Genomic DNA, 22630 nt, shown 5'->3' with positions numbered 1-22630 from the left:
AGAAATATCAAAACTGTTTTTCCTTATAACTTTCGAAGCGCTCTTTTTCAGGTTCAGGACCCAAACTTCAAATTGATGTTTTTATCCTTCTCCAGCATCCTAGGAACACTGTTGCAGAAACAACGAAACAAACATGCCAAATTTAAAAAGATGCAAAATTTCCAAAATTAGCGATCCTTTACAGAAGCTCGAAACAGCGCGGTGTTCAATACGAGACGCCTGTAACAGTTTCCACAACGAAACTTTGTCTCGAAACCTGGCAGAAAATCCAAAGAGATTCTGGCCATATGTGGAGTATTTTAGCGGCTAGAAACAATCAGTGCCTTCTCTGCGCGATAACAATGGAAATACTATCGAAGATAGTGCTGCCAAAGCAGATTTACTTAACACAGCATTAAAATGCCGTCACAAAAGAAGACGAAGTAAATATTCCAGAATTCGAATTGAGAACAGCTGCCAACATGAGTAACGTAGAAGTAAATATCCTCGGAGTAGTGAAGCAACTCAGATCACTTAATTAAAGCAAGTCTTCTGGTCCAGACTGTATACCAGTGAGGTTCCTTTCGGATTATGGTGATGCATTAGCTCCATACTTAACAATCATATACAACCGGTCGCTGGACGAAAGATCCGTACCCAAATACTGGAAAGTTGCACAGGTCACACCAATATTCAAGAAAGGTAGTAGGAGTAATCCACTAAATTACAGGCCCATATCGTTAACTTCGATATGCAGCAGGATTTTAGACACATATTGTGTTCGAAAATTATGAATTATCTCGAAGAAAACGGTCTTACTGACACACAGTCAACATCCCTTTAGAAAACATCGTTCCTGTGAAACACAACTTGCTCTTTATTCACATGAAGTGCTGAGTGCTATTGACAAGGGATTTCAGATTGATTCCGTATTCCTGGATTTCCGGAAGGCTTTTGACACTGTACCACACAAGCGGCTCGTACTAAAATTGCGTGCGTATGGAATATCGTCTCAGTAATGTGACTGGATTTATGATTTCTTGTCAGAGATGTCACAGTTCGTAGTAATTGATGGAAAGTCATCGTGTAAAACAGAAGTGATTTCTGGCGTTCCCCGAGGTCGTGTTATAGGCCCTTTGCTGTTCCTCATCGATATAAACGATTTGGGAGACAATGTGAGCAGCCATCTTCGGTTGTTTGCAGATGACGCTGTCGTTTATCGACTAATAAAGTCATCAGAAGATCAAAACAAACTGCAAAACGATTTAGAAAAAATATCTGATTGGTACGAAAAGTGGCAAGTGACCCTAAATAACGAAAAGTGTGAGGTCATCCACATGAGTGCTAAAAGGAACTCGTTAAACTTCGGTTACACGATAAATCAGTTTAATCTAAAAGCCGTAAATTCAACTAAATACCTAGGTATTACAATTACGAACAGCTTAAATTGGAAAGAACACAGGTAGGACACTTAGAAAATGTAACAGACCTACTAAGGAGACTGCCTACACTACGCTTTTCCGTCCTCTTTTAGAATACTGCTGCGCTGTGTGGGATCCTTACCAGGTAGGACTGACGGAGTACATCGAAAAAGTTCAAAGGAAGGCAGCACGTTTTGTACTATCGCGAAATATGGGAGAGAGTGTCACAGAAATGATACAGGATTTGGGCTGGAAATCATTAAAAGGAAGGCGTTTTTCGTTGCGACGGAATCTTCTCACGAAATTCCAATCACCAACTTTCTCCCGCGTATGCGAAAATATTTTGTTGACACCGACCTACATAAGGCGGAACGATCAGCACGATAAAATAAGGGAAATCAGAGCTCGTACGGAAAGATATAGGTGTTCAGTCTTTCCGCGCGCTATACGAGATAGGAATAATAGAACCCTCTGTCAGGCACTTAAATGTGATTTGCAGAGTATCCATGTAGATGTAGATGTAGGAAGTATGTAATACCATCAGGGGGATCACCCTGTGTATATATACATTTATAGACGCCGGCACCTGTAATTTCCACGCTCTCAGCGTCGTTAGTTTCTGTTTCCGGGCATGGGTTCCTATGTAAAACTTGATCTACCAGCCCCCTCTACAGCCTCTAGAACTGTGTAACATGGATTGCAAACCACCTTGGAGATGGCATCAAAAAGTCGATCCCAACCTTGAAACCTCTCCCTGTCATTTTACATGCATTGCAGCTGCCAACCGTTTAGGTCTAAAAGACCTTGAGTTTTCAGTTATGTACTTCACCTGGCCCCTTACTATTTCTCACCACTTCTCACGCCGGTTACAGGTTCGAGGACTCTACGCAGACTGGGCAGGCCCACACGTCCTCCGAGGACTCGTCCATGTCGCCCAAGAACAACGGCGCGGCCTACGAGGGCGAGTCCGACGCCGACACGAAGGCTGGGGGCGGGGACGGCGAAGCGGACGAGAAGCCGGAGCCCAGCTGGCTGAAGCGCCTGCAGAGGCGGTGGCAGCAGGAGAGCGGCGAGGAGTCGCCCAAGCTGACCGCTCCCGAAGACGCGCCTGCGGCCGAAACGCCTGCCGCCGCGCCCGAGCCGCCGCAGAGGGGGACGCGCAAGCGGAAGAGTCAGCACCCCACGCGCTGCGCCGCCGTCGCCGGCGAGAGGCCGGCCAAACTCTTCGCCTCGGACTCGCTCTCCTCGGAGGACGACTGCCGCCTGTAGTGAAACTCTGCTACTCTGTTCAGAATAACTTCAGGGCTGACACTTCCGCAGGAGCACGAATAGGCGCGGAACAGAGATACCGCATCGCGCACGAAGCACGTTGCAGTCTCATGTTTGATATAGACTGGTCGAACTCGCGAGCTGGCACCAATGTGTCGTGACCGAGCGAGGCGGCGCAGTGGTTAGCACACTGGACTGGTATTCGGGAGGACGACAGTTCAAACACGCGTCTGGCCATCCTGATTTATGTTTTCCGTGATTTCCCTAAATTGCTTCAGGCAACTTCTGGGATGGTACCTTTGAAAGGGCACATCCAACTTCCTTTCAATCCCTCCATAATCCGGTGGGACTGATGACCTCGCTGTTTGGTCCTCTCCCAGAAATCAACCAACCAACCATCAATGTGTCCTCCAGTGTTGTCATCTCAATTTTACTTGCTACAGCGAATTTTTAAAATTCTATGCAGTCAATTTTACTGAGACGTACTGACTCCTACGTTTATCATATGCCTGCGGTACAGGCAGGATGAACCCCATTTGTCCCGCTGCTCAGCTGCTGTTCCAATATCGGAGAGTCTCGGCAATACCGGTGCGAGTTTAGAAGGAGAACAACAATGGGTTGAGGAGCGAACTGGATTTTGTATCAGGGAAGGAGACGCATAGGGTAGTTCATGCACGTGTGGTAGTTGGAGTGCCAGTGATTGATAGCGCATCTGCCTAGAAAGTGGAAGACCTGGGTTCAAATCCCAGTCCAGGTACAAATTTTAACTCGTCGCTACTGCCTACATCATTAATGTAAACTTTTAAAACGATGTTGGGAAGTTCACGAAAACGTATTTCCTCACCATGTAACCGAATTTTTGACAAGTGAAAAATTTTGTTGTTGTTGAAGTTAGGTGGACACACCATTTGTTGACACAGCTGTCCACTTTAGTCTATCTCGTGCACGCCTCTTCTTCTCTTCTACATAACCACTGCATCTACATCCATTTAAACCTTTTTAGTGCAGTAAACGCTTGCTCTTCCTCATCAATTTTTACCTCTGACATTCCCTCCATTACCGAAATGATGACTCACTGATGCCTCAGCACATGTCCTATCAGATGACCCTTCTTTTAGTGAAGCTGCACATATTTTCTCCCGATTGTACTCATGCGTCGCCATTCGTTATTCGCTTTATCAGTATACAGCATTCTTCAGAGACGCCACATTAAAAAACCCATTCTCTTCTTGTCTCAAGTGCTAATCGTGTACATTTCACCTTCGTTCCTTGCTACACTCCAACAAACACCCAGAGAAAACACTTTCCTCTTTTTTTTTCAGAAATTCTTTTCTTACTGTAGCCAATCTGTATTTGATGTTCTCTCTGTTTCAACCATTATCACTAATTTTGCTGACAAGATAGCATAACTTGTATAGCCTCATTTCATAATTTAATTCTCATAGTTCCACTTTATTTCGTTCGTCTATGTTCTGTTACCTTTGTTTCAGTATTTTATATCCATTTTATAATACCTTTTGAAGACACATTCCATTCCGTTCAATTGATCTTCGAAGACCTTAGCGTCTCTGCCAAAATTACAATGTCACTGTCAAGCATCAAAGTATTAATTTATTCTCCAAGGCTCAAATTGCCTTTACACATTTGTCCTTGGTTTACCTCACAGCTCTGATGATGTACAGATGGAATAACATCGGAAATAGCTAACAATCTTCTCCAACTCCCTTCTCAAGTATTACTTCCTTTTCATGTTCTTTGAATCACAACTATAGTCCAATTTCTGTACATGTTGTAGTTAACTTTTCCCTCTCTGTGTTTTACGTGTGATAAGGGTACCAAATTTTCGACAAGCAAGACACTTTTTTTGTTATTGAAGATAAGTGAACGAATTACACTAACGAAATCCTAAGGATAGATCGTATTTTCATGTGCTCCAAATCCAGCAACGTCAATGATTGCCAACAAGAAGTAATTTGAATTAAATGTTAAGCACGATGCTCCACTCGCTCATCAAGTGCTATCTGATCACTTGTTTTGGTTTCATTATGGGATATTGATCAATACTTGTGTAAGTAACATGTTATTATCATGCAAAAAACAACAGTAATAACTCCTCCAACAGTAAGAATTCCATAGAAGAAAAAACTGCCTGAACATTCGCATAGTGCAAATGGGAATTACTTTATTTGAGGGGGAGTGAGGTTGTGGATGAACGTTTTGCAACCAGGATTTGTTGCAGCGGCTACAGGACTCGTGGTTTTGGCCTTGTCTCCTGTATGGGTCTCAACCCACTATTTCCTTCGTAGGTGTCACTCCTAAAGGAATTCTGAACAGAGTATTGACTCCCGCGGAGCTCCAGAGCCGTGTACCACACAAACTGCTGCCACCGAGTGGCAGTACAAACCAAGAACAACTGTCGGCTCTTGGCCTGCACGTAATTCTCATCGTATGTGTAATGTGCCGCATCTCTTGCCTACTGCTCTGTCGAGCACACTTAGTATTAACGTAAAGTTCCTGTATTGCAATCTCGCTCAGCAGATAAAACCATATTTTTCTATTTGGCAGTCTTCTAAAATTGCATTTCAGCGTATGAATTTGTACAAATGTAACTGTAAATTTTATGGTTCTTTATAGCATGATGTATCCTAAGTCTCATGAATTAAACTGGTTGCGAAAATTTATATGCAACGTCATATTTTAGCGATTGTGCAGTGGCTGTAGCCATTTGTAGAAATATTTCTCTTTTTACTATATTAGACCACGACGAGACTGACGTTTAGAGGATGATGTACAAATACCTGCCTACATTAATGTCAATTTAAAATGGCCTCAAGTAGGACTTTAAGGAACCAATTGTTCAGTCCAGTAGTATGTCCATGGTGTGATGACCGTGATTTGTATATGTGTACCACAAATATAAAATTGTAATTTTTGTATCAATATTAAAACTTAGAATGGACAAGTAATTGATACATCCTGAGTCACTATCTAAAATGACCAAACCTTCCAATATATCCTTACCTTCTATTTTCAGCGACCATAAATTTCAAATGACACTGCATAATCAACTTCCAATTGTCTGATGATAACATAATTATTTTGAGGGTTGTGAGCTTATAAAATAGGCATAATGTGATTCAAGGCTCAGATGTGAGAACAATGTTGTTCATCGACTTCCATAAGAATGCTGATGCAGTTCCCACAGCGAAGGGTCTCAAGACTAATAGAAATTCGTCAGTTTTAATTACTCAGAGTCCCAAGACTGATTTTATTTCTGGCATACGAGGGATCTCAGCGCACTAACTACAATAGGAGTTTGAAGTGAACAACTGTAATGAACAGATTTGAATTCGACCATTAAGTTATGAACAGGCAATGATAATCAGTGACTGTGCTGCTGTAGCGTGTCAATGTTTTTGTGCCACAAGTTGTAAGAGTGCAAATCCAGTGTTCAAGACATCCTCCTGAATGTTTTGGAGAAATTGTGTGGAAAGGCACGTCGACTCCGAAACAAAAACGACGACGCTGGACGCCTGGCGTGACTTGATTGAAATGCAAAATGCGGACAGTACTCGTCCAGTAAAAATCGTTAAGGGTAACGAGACTTGGTGTTGTCAATATGAAACTACCACAAAACGACATTCACATAAAGAGTCGAGACGTTGATGAGATTGAAGGCAATGTGATGTTCGAGCTGAAAACATCCCGAAGAACAACTTTTCTGTCAATCTCATATGACTGTACGAATGTTTTGTGCGTTACGCTCAAGTGGGGTGAGACTATATAAGAACACTGAAGCATTTAAATCAACATGGTTTTTTTCTTAATCACCTCTCGAAACTTTCCCGACTGATCGGGTAAATACCTGTCTAGCTGTTACATAGGGTCTTGATTGTTACATAAGCTTAAAAGAAAGCCTGATACATTTTCAGATAATTTCAGTGCTCCTATCGGAACATAGTGCAGTTTTTTTCAGAATAAATAAGAAGGGGGAACAAAGAATGCAATCAGTTTCAAACTGCATGAAAGCTAAGTTCATTAATGATAAAGACTACTTAGAGTAGCTTATTGTTACCAGTAATACTCAATAGTTATTTATATACATCGCTATAATTTCCATTGTTAATTTCTGTTTATGTCAGGACAATGCATTTGTTCACATCGCTGCACAAGTACAATGAAACTAAGAGACTGCTTACGAGCAGGACACTGTGATAGCATACTACAGAAAGTGTTAGTACGTTTTTGTTTTGTCTATCAGCAGGATAATGCGCCAAGATGCACCTAGATTATGACACAATAGAATTCTCTGAACACACAGAGTAACTTTAAATCTGATTTCTCCATTTGTGGATCCCGTGAAGAAAAGATGTCGTTGCTCTAGCACATGCAAACGGATAGCATGAATAACTGCATTGATGTTTCGAAAATACCTATTTAATTAGAAACACGGATGACACAGAGTCATACCGAAAAAGACCTCAAGCCTTTCACTGCAATGTGTAATTTTACTTTGCTGCCAGCTTGTTTTCAGAATAACATCATTTGTTGTAGTAACAACGGAAAAATGTGCGACAGAAAACGTGCTCTCCTTCATATAGAATAAGGAGCTGAGACAGCACTGATCAACGGCGTTTTATTTGCGGCAATGGAGACTTCATCTCATCAGTCGAGTACTGACCCGTGTATACAAGATTTCTGTGCAAGACTGTGTTACTCTGAATGAATGATAGTAAATCCACATCGCAGATTCTATGTTGGACTGAGCCTTTGTTGTGTCACGCCTGCATTTTGTGAAGTAGTCTCTTATAACTACTGCTGCATGTTAGAAACTGACCTGATACACTGGTCGGACTACTTAGTATTCTGTACCCTATGTTATGAATTGCAGAATGCTTCCAGGTACTATCCAACATGAAGCGAAGAAGATGAGGGAAAGTGACACGCCATTTTGAAGTAACTTATGACACGTAGCCGAAAATACGACGCGCTTCAGAGAAATTACAATATTTGCCATAGGAATTATGTGTTTTGAAACTGAAACTTATTGCTATATTCTGCCAAAGTTGAAAGAAATAGGTAACATCGCATGAAGAGGAAATAAAGTGTTGCACCGCCGCGATACCGGTGTAACTGGCACAAAGTACAGCCTTCACACAATAGAAAAAAGCAAGAAATGCAGAGCACAGATTAAACCTAGCACGACAAGCCAAATTTAGAATGCAAAATGCTGTCCCGCCAGTCCACTTTTAAAATACAAAATATTCGTTCGCCCTGTACATAAATACGGAAACCAAGAACTGATAATGTTACCCAGTCAAACTAAGATCCTGTCTACCGACAGGAGGATGCTAAGAATAAATGGAAAACTAGGATACGACTTCCTTAACTGTCCCTGTACACGAAGCTCGCAACACAAAGAAAACCGAGACAATCTCAAAGAGCAATGCTCTGGATGTGGTCTCTGTGGGTCATATAGCACGCTCGTCCATGAAATCATCTCCTTCAGTAGGAACGTAGGACCTTCAACTATCCTCACTTTAGGTATATACAGGGTGAGTCACCTAACATTACCGATGGATATATTTCCTAAACCACATCAAATACTGACGAACCGATTCCACAGACCGAACGTGAGGAGAGGGGCTAGTGTAATTGGTTAATACAAAGCATAAAAAAATGAACGGAAGTATGTTTTTTAACACAAACCTACGTTTTTTTAAATGGAACCCCGTTAGTTTTGTTAGCACATCTGAACATACAAACAAATACGTAATCAGTGCCGTTTGTTGCATTGTGAAATGTTAATTACATCCGGAGATATTGTAACCTAAAGTTGACGCTTGAGTACCACTCCTCCGCTGTTCGATCGTGTGTATCGGAGAGCACCGAATTACGTAGGGATCCAAAGGGAACGGTGATGGACCTTAGGTACAGAAGAGACTGGAACAACACATTACGTCCACATGCTAACACCTTTTTATCGGTCTTTTTCAATGACGCACATGTACATTACTATAGAACGTGGAGGACGCATAAATTGGCCAGCCCGTTCTCCTGATCTTGCACCTCTGGACTTCTTTCTGTGGGGTACGTTAAAGGAGAATGTGTACCGTGATGTGCCTACAACCTCAGAGGATATGAAACAACGTATTGTGGCAGCCTGCGGCGACATTACACCAGATGTATTGCGGCGTGTACGACATTCATTACGCCAGAGATTGCAATTGTGTGCAGCAAATGATGGCCACCACATTGAACATTTATTGGCCTGACATGTCGGGACACACTCTATTCCACTCCGTAATTGAAAACGGAAACCACGTGTGTACGTGTACCTCGCCTCTCATGGTAATGTACATGTGCGTCAGTGAAAAAGACCAATAAAAAGGTGTTAGCATGTGGACGTAATGTGCTGTTCCAGTCTCTTCTGTACCTAAGGTCCATCACCATTCCCTTTGGATCCCTACGTAATTCGGTGCTCTCCGATACACACGATCGAACAGCGGAGGAGTGGTACTCAAGCGTCAACTTTAGGTTACAATATCTCCGGATGTAATTAACATTTTACAATGCAACAAACGGCACCGATTACGTATTTGTTTATATGTTCAGATGTGCTAACAAAAATAACGGGTTTTCATTTAAAAAACGTAGGTTTGTGTTAAAAAACATACTTCAGTGCATTTTTTTATGGTTTGTATTAACCAATTACACTAGCTCCTCTCCTCACGTTCGGTCTGTGGAATCGATTCGTCAGTATTTGATGTGGTTTACGAAATATATCCAGCAGTAATGTTAGGTGACCCACCCTGTATATCCATGACATGAAACTACTAGGGGCTTTCAATACGTCATGCAACACATTTTTTTCGTGAAAGAAGGTTAGTTTTATTCAGGATTCCAATACAAAATATTATTCCCTACTCTTTTGGCTGCAAAATCCCGTTTTTCAACATAGTTTTCGTTCAATGCTACGTCCTCACGACGGCTCACTGTGGGGTCCTCTTTGCCCTCATGGTACTACTCTACTGGTCGACGTCGGAGTCAATCAGTTGCTGCTTCAGTAACCTCCCAACAATCCACGTATTGCTTCCCGCAGAATGCGTGCTTCATTGGGCCAAACAAATGGAAGTCGGAAGGTGTGAGGTTCGGGCTCTAGGGTGGATGAGGAAGAATAGTCCAAGAAAGTTTAGTGACCTCCTCTTGGGTGCGCGGACTTGTGTGAGTCCTTGCTTTCCATGTAGAACGAGAAGTTCGTTTGCATTTTTGTGCCGACGAACACTCTGAAGTCGTTCCTTCAATCTCCTGAGGGCCGCACCATAATCTTTCGTGATTTCCTTTATGTTGCTGTTTCTGCTGTACACTGCCGGGAAAAAATGTGCTCACCCTTGCAAAGGTTTTCAATTCACTCAAGATTCTTAGTGAAACCTTCCCGTCTCCTTTGTTACGCAACCTTCCCTTTTCCAATAAACTGTGAAACCTTCCCTTAGGATTTTTACCTCTTGGTTAATAACAACAAATGAAATATTCCCTTTCAAATTAATTCTCTCTCTCAATCTTCGCACACAAATTTAAATGCTGCTTATTAAAAGTGATTTGTTGATTATTTAGACGAATCATAGAATGTGTCGTCGTCGTGGCCCTCAGTCGTTACCTGCAATAACCCGAAACTGTTCCGTACCTTTTTTACTGTTACTGGATCGCCATCTGACTGCTACATCGAACTGCGACATGAATATACTTACTCTAGTTTACTATACTCTATTAGCTGCTGGTGGGCTGTCATAATAAGTGACTGTATTTATTTAGATTAAAGTTCAGTCTTGATCACGTTATGTCTGTTTTAATGGGTAACCGGTTTCGGTTTTTTCTATAAAACCATCATCAGACCCATTGGCTCCCTTGGGTTGGTAGGTGGAGCTCTCCTTGCTGCTGTGCAGTCAACTGATCAAGACTGAACTTTAATCTAAATATAACAATTGATCACTGTATTCCAAAAATGTTTACCAAAACTGTATTTATTACCAAAGCTGACGTTATTCTCTAATAGCAAAGCTGACGTTATTCTTTAATTAATTTGACTGAAGTTACGTAATTCCCACAGTTAAACTTTTTCTTGACAACAATAAAATTTTGCGAAGTTTTACGTTGATGGTTTTTGAGATGGCTTATAATCAGTAATGCAATACTGCTGGCAAAAATTGATTATATCCTGAATGAGACGATTTTACAAACGTTCAAATGGGACTTACTTTTTATAATAACCTTACAACTAGCAATGCGCAAACATACCTTCAGTAGTCTCGAGTTTCTCAAAAAATTAATTCAATAATATTAGTTCCTCTTATGATAATAGTTAGCTGATGTCTCTGTACACCCGTTTGTGATCTCTTGTAAATCACAGCTAGTGGCTGGCAGGCACACTGCTCCTCTCAACCTCTCGCTTCAGACCTGCTACCGACTCGCTTCACTTCTCGCTTACTACTGACATCCTACGAACGCTAAATTGCGGTCTCTCCTGCCAACAATGCTTTCTGGTGCATACAATCCCTGCTACCGTTACAAAATGTATCAATGCGCGGTCCTTCCCGCTCTTTTCTTATAATGTATCCATAATCTGTCTCTCCCGCCCTTTTTAAAATTATATCAATGTGCGGTCTCTCTTTCCAACAACACTTTGGTGCAGAAATTCGCTGCTACTATAATTATTTCCGACATGAGAAATATTAATTATTCCTACTTAATCCTATTAATAAAATATAAACATCTTTCATAAATTGTGGTTTGACAATAAACAATAGAAATATACAAGTCTTTCAACTGTTACATCATTGCTTATGGAGTACATGAAATAGCGCAACCGGATCTGAGGTGCCAGTTACCGACCCACACTGAAACGCCCATATTAGCACATGGTGTGGCCTCCACGGGCGACAATGCAGACGCTGACTCTGTGGTCCAGTTCATAATACAGATGGCGAATTTAGTCGATACTGTACGGCTGCTGGAGTTGTTCCCGCACTTTTGTAAGTTTTTGTTGGATGAGGACTTCCACGAGTCACTGCTCGTTCCATTTCATCCCACACGTGGTCGGTTGGAGAGTAGTCCAGAGATCGTACTGGCCAGGTGAGTTGCCTCACGTCTTGCAGAGCACGTCGAGTTCCACTGGCAGTGCGTGGACGAGCATTATCGTGTTGGAACAACACACTAACTTCCTGTTGCAAGAACGGCGAAAGAATGTGTCTAACAACATTCTGCGTGTACCGAGCAATCGTTAGCTGGTTAGAGTGCCCAAAGGCGGACTACAGTTATAGCTTATCGCACCCAACACCATAAGGCCCGGGATGGAGCCAGTGTGTCTACATCTACATCCATACTCCGCAAGCCACCTGACGGTGTGTGGCGGAGCGTACCTTGAGTACCTCTATCGGTTCTCCCTTCTATTCCAGTCCCGTATTGTTCGTGGAAAGAAGGACTGTCGGTATGCCTCTGTGTGGGCTCTAATCTCTCTGATTTTATCCTCATGGTCTCTTCGCGAGATATACGTAGGAGGGAACAATATACTGCTTGACTCCTCGGTGAAGGTATGTTTTCGAAACTTCAACAAAAGCCCGTACCGAGCTACTGAGCGTCTCTCCCGCAGAGTCTTCCACTGGAGTTTATCTATCATCTCCGTAACGCTTTCGCGATTACTAAATGATCCTGTAACGAAGCGCGCTGCTCTCCATTGGATCTTCTCTATCTCTTCTATCAACCCTATCTGGTACGAATCCCACACTGCTGAGCAGTATTCAAGCAGTGGGCGAAAAATGTACTGTAACCTACTTCCTTTGTTTTCGGATTGCATTTCCTTAGGATTCTTCCAATGAATCTCAGTCTGGCATCTGCTTTACCGACGATCAACTTGATATGATCATTCCATTTAATTCACTCCAAATGCGTACTTCAAGATAATTTATGGAATTAACTGCTTCCAGTTGCTGACCTACTATATTGTAGCTAAATGATAAGGGATCTTTCTTTCTATGTATTCGCAGCACATTACACTTGTCTACATTGAGATTCAATTGCCATTGCTTGCACCATGCTTCAATTCGCTGCAGATCCTCCTGCATTTCAGTACAATTTTCCATTGTTACAACCTCTCGACATACCACAGCATCATCTGCAAAAAGCCCCAGTGAACTTCCGATGTCGTCCACAAGGTCATTTATCTATATTGTGAATAGCAACGGTCCTACGACAGTCCCCTGCGGCACACCTGAAATCACTCTTACTTCAGAAGACTTCTCTCCATTGAGAATGACATGCTGCGTTCTGTTATCTAGTATCTCTTCAATCCAATCACACAATTGGTCTGATAGTCCATATGCTGTTACTTTGTTCATTAAACGAGTGTGGGGAACTGTATCGAACGCCTTGCGGAAGTGAAGAAACACGGCGTCTACCTGGGAACCCGTGTCTATGGCCCTCTGAGTCTCGTGGACGAATAGCACGATTGTCTTTTTTGAAACCCATGCTGATTCCCGCAGTGTAGATTTCTAGTCTCCAGGAAAGTCATTATACTCGAACATAATATGTGTTCTAAAATTCTACAACTGATCGACGTTAGAGATATAGGTCTATAGTTCTGCACATCTGTTCGACGTCCCTTCTCGAAATCGGGGATGACCTGTGCCCTTTTCCAATCCTTTAGAACGCTACGCTTTTCTAGAGACCTACGTTACACCGCTGCAAGAAGGGGGGCAAGTTCCTTCGCGTACTCTGTGTAAAATCGAACTGGTATCCCATCATGTCCAGCGGCTTGTCCTCTTTTGAGCGATTTTAATGGTTTCTCTATCCCTCTGTCGTCTATTTCGATATCTACTATTTTATCATCTGTGCGACAATCTCCAAGAGATCATCCCGCTACTCGGAAGGCCCCAACCTGGACCATTTCAAACGAGCTGAGTTGGCTGTAGGAAGCACGAGTGCGTGCCCTTGGCATCGCTGCCGGCGTACTTCAGACATCTGTACCACACTGAACCTTCTGGGCATGGCTATTCTCTATTAAAGCGTAGGCAAAGATGGCACTGTTGTGGCAATGCCACTCGCTATCTTCTAGTTGCCACAATCCGTCATCGGGCCAAAATCGACGTCGTCTTTCCAGAAGTACTATTTTTCTCTTCCAGCAGTATAGTTTTGTACTGTCAGTGTGTGGTTTGGCATTAAGTCCATAACGCAAAGGTATAATTTAAAAGTCTTTCTCCTACAATTCCCTGCTTCACAAATTAATTTCAGTTTTTGACGTACACCTATCCATCAGTGCTCCGGGAGAAATGAGAGCAGAACTGTTATCGTGTTTTACTGGGGAACCATCCTTGAATCCCTCGTCCTTTCCCCTCCAGTTGGGGTGACAATCCAACCACACGGAGCCACGTGTGATTAGGATCACTTTAAAGTTAATCCTTTTTCCAGTATTCTGCTTTTGTAAGTAGCCTCTTACGTGCATCAGGCTAGAACGCGCTTGAGCCAACAATTCGGTATAACAACACGAATTCCACAGACGACAGGAACCTGTTTCATGTTTAGTATAGATAAATCTCATCTTCTAAATATTGTAGCTTCTCCAGACCTACCAATTGGATTTTTCAGAGTGAAACTCTGTGGAATTGGTCTCTTGTAGAACTAAGATACAAGCAGCAGAAATTAGTATAGCTCTACGCGAAAAGTGAAGCTGATTACGATATCTCTGTAGTTAATATAGTTACGAGAAGAGACTATGCGTCGTATACCAGAAGTAAGCAAACACGTAATACAGGCATGGTTCTTGTGCTAACCTGTGAGTTTGAAGCCCATCAGCCTGTGTTCTACTGTTGTAGCAGTCAGATAACTTGCTCGTGAATCTATCGAGACGTTCACAGCATATACGATAGTCCAAAAAGAGAATATCGTTGATGGCGAATGTCGTCAAACTATTAGAGCTGCAATATGGTTGTATGCTGAATAGTATCAGAATCGTGTGAAACATTCCTGATATTGTAAGTAGGCTGTTTATGTTTTCTTTATGTAAGTAGGCTGTTTAGGTTCTTATGTAAGTAGGCTGTTTATGTTTTCGCTATGTAAGTAGGCTGTTTAGGTTTTTTCATTGGTAACGCCACCTCTGTATGAAAATCACTGGCTGTGCTGTGGGCAGTCTGTGTCTGCTTTGCATTGTTGTAATACTCGCCATTGTAGTGTTGGGCAGCGGCAGCTGGCTGTGAACAGCGCGTAGCGTTGCGCAGTTGGAGGTGAGCCGCCAGCAGTGGTGGATGTGGGGAGAGAGATGGCGGAGATTTGTAATTTGTCATGAACTGATATATATATTATGACTTGTGATGATATTAAGGTAAATACATTGTTTGTTCTCTATTAATATCTTTCATTTGCTAACTATCCCTATCAGTAGTTAGTGCCTTCAGTAGTTTGAATCTTTTATTTAGCTGGCAGTAGTGGCGCTCGCTGTATTGCAGTAGCGTGAGCAGCGAAGATTTTTGTGAGGTAAGTGATTTGTGAAAGGTATAGTTTAATGTTAGTCAGGGCCATTCTTTTGTAGGGAATTTTGAAGGTCAGATTGCGTTGCGCTAACAAAATATTGTGTGTCAGTTTAAGCACAGTCATATATAAATAGTACAAAAGGGGACGTTTCATATGTCGACCCTTAGCCTAGGATACCTCACTGGAATCTTCTGATTTTTTTCTTGTAGTTTGTGTAATTAGTGTAGATTTTGTTTATTGCTAGCGCGTAATTATAGAGAGAATTTCCTTTGTAGTTGCAGTCTTTCATTGTGGTACAGTAAAACAGTTGTAGCATGCATGCAGTTTTACACCAAGTATTTCTCAGCAGCGCGTGCAATTAACTAGATATTTTTTCAGTGTTATGTTAATGTGTTCTCTTATTTTTGCTCTTCAAATTGTGCTTTTCTGTGTTGTCGTGTGAAATATTGTGACAATAATGGCGTGTGAAAAACGTAATACTAGGCTCCAAAGTAAACTGAGAAATGACAGTGAAGACGAAAGCAGTGTGTTAGCGCCGCAGAGTAATGAATTAACAGACATTCAAAGTAGTAATTTGGTAACTGTGCATAGGGAAATGGAGCGGGCGGCAAACAATGGCGTGGACAGTGAAACAATTAGTGAAGAGGGACGCATTATCGAACGATCGGTCGGCAACAGCTCGCCTCAGGAATCCGAAATGACAGGAAACAATCTCGCAAATACTGTAGATTCAGGTTTTGGTTCCTCACCGTTTTCTCAAATAAGTCAAGACACATTTTCTGCTTGTCAAAATGTGAATGTTGCCGGTGCAAATTCACTGCCGAAAAGCACTGAGGAACATGTTCCAGACACCAGTGCATTGTTATTACAATTAATACAGCAAATGGGACAAACACAGCAAAAGCTTCAAAAGTTAGACACAATGGAACAAAATCTTCGAAAGTTAGACACAGTGGAACAAAATCTCAAAAAGTTAGACACAGTGGAACAAAATCTTAAAAAATTAGACTCATTGGAACAAACTCTTGAACAAACACGTGAAGACTTAACTACTGAGTTACATAACATTGAATCGAAATGTCAAAAAGTCTGTAATGACGTAAAAACACAAATTTGTGAGCATTTTCAACCTATTTTTTCGTGGCATGAAAATGCATTACAGAATCACGAAGCAGCCATAAAAGAACTGCAAATTATTGTTCATGAAAATCATGAGACCTTGCAAGCTAAATTTGACTCAGTTGCATCTACCGATTCGGTTACGCAACTTGCAAAAACTCAGGATAACTTAAAGGACACAGTAGATTCGATTTCAACACAAATGGACACTCTGAAACTTGGTTCAGAAAAACACACTGAGGAAATGTGTTCATTATCAGAGAAAGTAGTTGAACTTTCGGATCAGCTAAATAATTTATCTACGAAGGTAGATGATAATCTGAATGACGCAAAACCGGTAGTCTTTAATGACACAGAACAGAGCGAACAAATTAGGAAACTGAAACAAAATCTGAATCAAATTGATACGCAACGCCAAAGAGAAATCCGGGAAGTACAAGATCAGCTGACACAGGTAATACAAGAATTACGTATTTCAGAAGACACTCGCGCTCCAACACGGGAAGAGGAACTTAGAAATACGCCAAAGCCACAAAATAATAACACAGGGCATTTCGGTAATTATGAAAGAAATTGGCAAGGTACACCGAATTTTGAGATGGAACCGCCGACACGACGTAACTATGACCGAGATGCTACTCGCCGACACGATGATTTTGACTATAAGCTGTTCATTACTACACGTAAATTCAAAACGTTTAAGAATTCTGCCAACGACATTCATCCACAAGCGTGGCTCCATCAATTCTCTCATTGTTTCCCTCCCAACTGGTCACTGGAGCACAGGTTAGAATTTATGTGTGGCTACTTAGAGAATGAACCAGGTGTAAGAATGCGATCGGTCATTCACGATTGTCACAGTGAAGGAGATTTTTATCATGCCTTCCTCTCAGCGTATTGGTCTCAAGCTACACAAGACCGTGTAAAACATAGCATCATGATGATGAAACACTTTGAACAATCTGAATTTTCCAGTCTTGTCAAATATTTTGAAGACATGTTGCATAACAATCAATATCTTTCAAACCCATACAGCCCCTCAGAACTCATCCGCATTTGCTTACTCAAATTGCCTGAACATTTACGACATATTATTTTAGCAGGACGTTGCAAAGATGACATTGAAGCATTTCAGGGTCTGTTACAAGAACTGGAAATTGACACTGACAATCGGGGAACGCGGAAACAGGAGCACAACAATTACAGGTCACATCTGTCACAATTCCACGATGAAAGAAATAATAACTGGACACGACAAGGCTATTCTCACAACACATATCGTGACCAAAACAGACACCACCCGTATGACAACCGTTGGCAGAGTAGTAATAATTACAGGGAAAGATCACCTCTCCGCAGCAATGACTATCACAGAGACAATCAGAGAAACAGACAATATGGGGACCAAAATAATTATTATCAAGGGAGACAGAATAACTTCAGACGCAACGGTCCAGCGCGCAGTTACGATTCAGGGAGAAATTCTCCACCACGTGACCGACAAGAAAGATACTATCAAATCTACCGACATGACGACAGACGATATGATCGTAACGACAGACCTGAATTGCATCAGAACTGGCGAGATTTAAACAGAGCAGAGCACTCTCGTCACGATGAATTTGTAGAAGTTAGGTCTCCAAATCCCAATAACGACGCGCGCCAACAAAGAGACAATAGGCAATGACTCACTCAGCTGGCAGCCACAATACGTACTTATGAAACTGACTACGCAGCTGCCGTAGCTAGTAATTACGTAAAAATGGAAGACATTAGGGACATCTTACTCCAGGAACACGACATAAAACATAACAACATTGCATATCCTGTGATTCACATTACAGTAAATGACATAAAATTTACGGCAGTACTTGACTCTGGCAGTCCCATTTCAGTAATCAGTGAAACAGCCTTTAGCAAATGCAACAAATCGAACGATTGCCCCACACTTCCGTTACGTAAGATTAAATTACAAGGTGCAATCTTTGGAAAAAGTGTAGATGTACACCAACAAACCAACTTAGAATTCTTTTGTCAAAGCCACAGCTTCTCTACGAACTTCCTTATTGTTCCATTATTGTCGACGGAAATTATACTGGGAGTAGACTTTTTGAATGAATACAAAGCAATCTTAAACTTTCACGATGCTGAAATAACTTTAGAAAAAGAAGGTAAGTCAGTAGCTTTGAAATTTGAAGATTGGCTCTCAAACCACGACGAAGAAATTAATCGGCTTTACCTCCTGTTAGACAACAGTTCGGAATTTTCGACGGAACTTGACGCTAACAATCACTCTGCAAGTACTGACAGGGGTGATATCGACGGCGCATTTGAAATTAATGAGTTAATTCAGAATAAAATTCAAGCAATTGAGAATTGTAATGACACTGATAGGCAGGACCTTTTTGAAATTTTACAAGCACATTCCACAGTTTTTACTCACAAAACAGGAACAATCAAGGGATTTCAATACCAATTTCGAGTTCGTGAGCATACTAAATTTTGTGTTAGACCATACGTAATTCCAGCACATTATAGGGACCGTGTTAGAACAGAAATACAATCTATGCTTGACGAGGGCATTATTGAGCCTGCAGTAAGCTCATACAACAATCCGTTACATGTTGTTGAGAAGAAAAATGGATCGATCAGACTTGTCTTAGATTCGAGACAAATCAATACTATCATTATTCCTGAAACAGACAGGCCGCAGACGATGGAAGAACTTCTTCAAAATTTTAATGGTGTAAAAGTGTTGTCTTCCATTGAGCTCAGATCCAGCTTTTATCAGATCGAACTTCATCCAGAATGCAGAAAATACACAGCTTTCCTTTGTTTCGGCGTTTGTTATCAGTTTCGGAAACTTCCCTTTGGTTTGAACATTTCTTCAGCAGCATTCATTCGTGGGTTAAATTCCATATTACCTGAGTTCTTAAAACGTCACATCACCTTATATGTGGACGATATTCTGATAGCAGAAGCTTCATGGGAACAACATAATCGCATTCTCAACAGTTTGTTACATATTTTTGCAGAATCTGGAAATACAGTAACTTGGAAAAGTCTGAATTCGGTAGGACAAAAGTGAAGTTTTTGGGACATATTATTTCTTCTGAAGGCATTCAGCCGGATCCTGAAAAGTTAGAAGCAATCAGAGCCATTCCAGTTCCATCTACAAAAAGACAAGTCCGCAGTTTTCTAGGTCTCGTAAATTTTTACCGTCGTTTTCTGAATATGCAAATTCTTGTTACACCAAAACTTTGTTCTCTCACTGGAAAAAATACTATTTGGAACTGGGACGAACAAGCACAATTGGAATTCAATTCTTTGAAAGAAGCGTTACTTCACGCGCCAATCTTAGCTTATCCAGATCTGTCACAAGATTTCTGCCTTAGCACGGATTCTTCTAAAGTCGGTCTTGGTGCCCATTTATTTCAAGAAGCCATAGAAAATGACACTACCGTTCAGAAAACCATTGCTTTTGCTAGCCGAGTGCTAACAAAATCTGAAAAAAATTATTCCGTTACTGAATTAGAAGCTTTAGCTATCGTTTGGGCATTTAACAAATTCCGTTTCTTTCTTTCTGGTAAGCACGTAAAAGTATACAGTGATCATCGTGCATTACAATTTCTTATGTCCTCAAAATTAAATCATGACAGGTTAAAACGTTGGGCATTGTTTCTGCAAGAATTCCGCTTCACAATAGTCTACATTCCCGGCAAGGAGAACATTGTTGCGGACGCACTGTCACGCGCACCGGCTGGGCTTGAGAAAAGTAACACAGAAGGCAACCTCGAGAAAAATTTCAGTATTCTTTACATTCAGAAAGTCGCCTTTGAAAACTTCATCACCACATCTTTAAAGGACATTGCTCATGAACAAGATAAAGATCCGATTTGGAAAGACATCAAGAGCAAATGGCATGAAAAGACACACACACAGATTCGGCATTATTATCTGGTTAGAAGCAACATACTGTTCAAACGCTGCACTGTTGATGACAAGCTATGGGTACTTTGCATTCCTGACGATTTTGTTAATAAGCTCATTTGGTACATTCATTTCAGCTACGCACATTTTGGTCCACGAAAATGTTATCATATTCTTCGAACGACTTGTTATTTTAACAATATGGAAAAAAGAATTCGAAGAGTCTTGTCTATTTGTAAACTTTGTCAAAAGGCGAAATCATCTACTATCTCCCATAGTGCTCCGCTGTTTCCTATCATTCCTTCTAAATTAAAAGAATTTGCTGCTGTTGATCTCTTGGGACCGCTTGTCAGAACATCTAATGGATTTTCGTACTTTCTAGTCGCTGTTGAACTTACTTCAAAATTTGTTTCTTTCACACCGTTACGTAAAGCCACTGGACGGTCTGTATCCAACGCCTTTGTTAAAAATTTCTTACGTGAAGTTGGACACGTTAGTAAAGTCATTTCAGATAACGGACCGCAATTCAGATCTGCTGTTTGGTCACGCATGCTTCGCAACCATAAAATCAAACCTGTTTTTATTTCATTGTTCTCACCACATTGTAACCCATCTGAACGGATTATGAAAGAAATCAATAAGCTTTGCAGACTTTATTGTCACAGAAAGCATCAGCATTGGGACAGATATTTACACTTATTTCAAAATGTGCTGAATGAAATGCCTCATGATTCCACTGCTTTACCACCTACTCTTGTACTAAAGAATGAAGAACCACCGAACAGAATCAGAGAGCTTGTACCTTTCCTAAATACACGTAAACTTCGACACAAAGACATAATTGATTTGGCTCTTAAAAATATAAAATCTGCAGCAGACAAAAGGAGAAAACTACACGGTAAAGCAAATGCAAAGAAATTGTATATTGGTCAGAAAGTTCTCATTAAAGCTCATTCATTGTCACATAAGAAGAAACACTTGAGTCACAAATTCTTTCTAGTTTACAATGGACCTTACAGAATCCGACGTATACCACATGATAATTGTGTTGAAGTTGAAACTCTGCGTACTAGGAAGAGTAAAGGTTTACACCACATTTCACATGTAAAACCATTTATTGACAGATAATCTGTCTTTTAATTTTGTCTTTGCCATAAAACGTTTCACTTCACGTTACTAGTATGCTTTAGAAACTGTTACCATGCAACAATGTTTGAAGTTAAATATCCAGCCAAGAACCAAGAGAACTTATTTAAACAGAAATTACGAATGCATTGTTATTGTGGACAGACGACACAGTGTTATTGTGTGTGTGCATTCTTGCTTGTTTGTTGCACGATTACGTAACGACTATAAGGCTCACATACTTAGAACATTTACCAGTACTGCTAATGAGATTTTAATGCAACATTTTGGTTTACTTGAAAATACATTCCGGATTTAAAGTACTTTCTGTGAGATACCAGATGAGACAATAGTTAGTTTATGTGACAGCTACACGATTTTATCACGACGCTACTAATGAGTGACAATTTACAATGTTGATTTTGCGGTGTTTCTGTTTTATATCTGCACAGTTTTTCTGTATTATTCTGGAAAGTAAAACATGTTTTAGTAGTAACTTTTATGGTATAGCTACAAGGAGACAGCCTTTTCTGTAGCACAACAATACGTTACAGCACAGTACTTTCTTCATCACGGCAATAAGCGTAATAAGTATGATATCTATACGCAAAGCATTTCACTTTGTTTATCATGAGGTTAGTACATTGACTTCTGCAGAACTTAGCTTTCGGAGGACGATAACTACGACACTTCCACAGAGATTATGTTGCAACAAGATGCACATTTAGCGCTACAGGACACGCATTTCAGTGATCAATTTTATACTTAAAACATTTATTTTTAAAGATTTTTGAATTACAAAGAAAGTTTTCCGTGATATATTTCATTCCATTGGTGTAATCTGTAACACCTGAGGGTATAATTACATTAATCCTCAGGGGGGTACACGCCTACTTTGTGTACCATGTGTGTGGCAACCACAAGGAACCCTAGCTAATATGGTATTTGCTTATACAACTTTACACATCGGTACCATATTTCTCTAACACACAAATTACACAGCTATCTGATCATGTAACTGAGAGATAAACTTTTTTTATTACATCAGTGACACATGTTTACGCAATTACACAGTTGGGTAACTTCACACTTATGAAACTGTATTTTGTCTGTACTTTGTAAACTGATCATATTTTTTTGGACACATTGTGATGCTATGAGAGCTTTGAATGATGTATTTGGTATGAGATCATGATTTTTAAAGTACGTTTGAGGCAGCTGACACTTTTGACATGAGCAGAGAATTTTTTTAGGCTTAGAAATTATTG

General features: G+C 40.8%; 1 protein-coding gene across 1 annotated transcript in view; it reads left to right on the top strand.

Annotated features, from left to right (window-relative positions):
- Nucleotides 1-2669, top strand: part of LOC124709064 (zinc finger protein basonuclin-2-like) — a 201154-nt gene extending 198485 nt beyond the window's left edge. Inside the window, exon 9 of the mRNA XM_047240713.1 lies at nt 2273-2669. Within this exon, the coding sequence (XP_047096669.1) occupies nt 2273-2669 (397 nt within the window). The remainder of the gene's footprint in view (nt 1-2272) is intronic.
- Nucleotides 2670-22630: the final 19961 nt, after the last annotated feature.

The sequence above is a fragment of the Schistocerca piceifrons genome, chromosome 7, assembly GCF_021461385.2.
Source record: "Schistocerca piceifrons isolate TAMUIC-IGC-003096 chromosome 7, iqSchPice1.1, whole genome shotgun sequence".
Classification (NCBI taxonomy): Eukaryota; Metazoa; Arthropoda; class Insecta; order Orthoptera; family Acrididae; genus Schistocerca; species Schistocerca piceifrons.
Note: the sequence above shows the minus strand (reverse complement) of the source record. Positions and strands in the feature narration are given on the sequence as shown.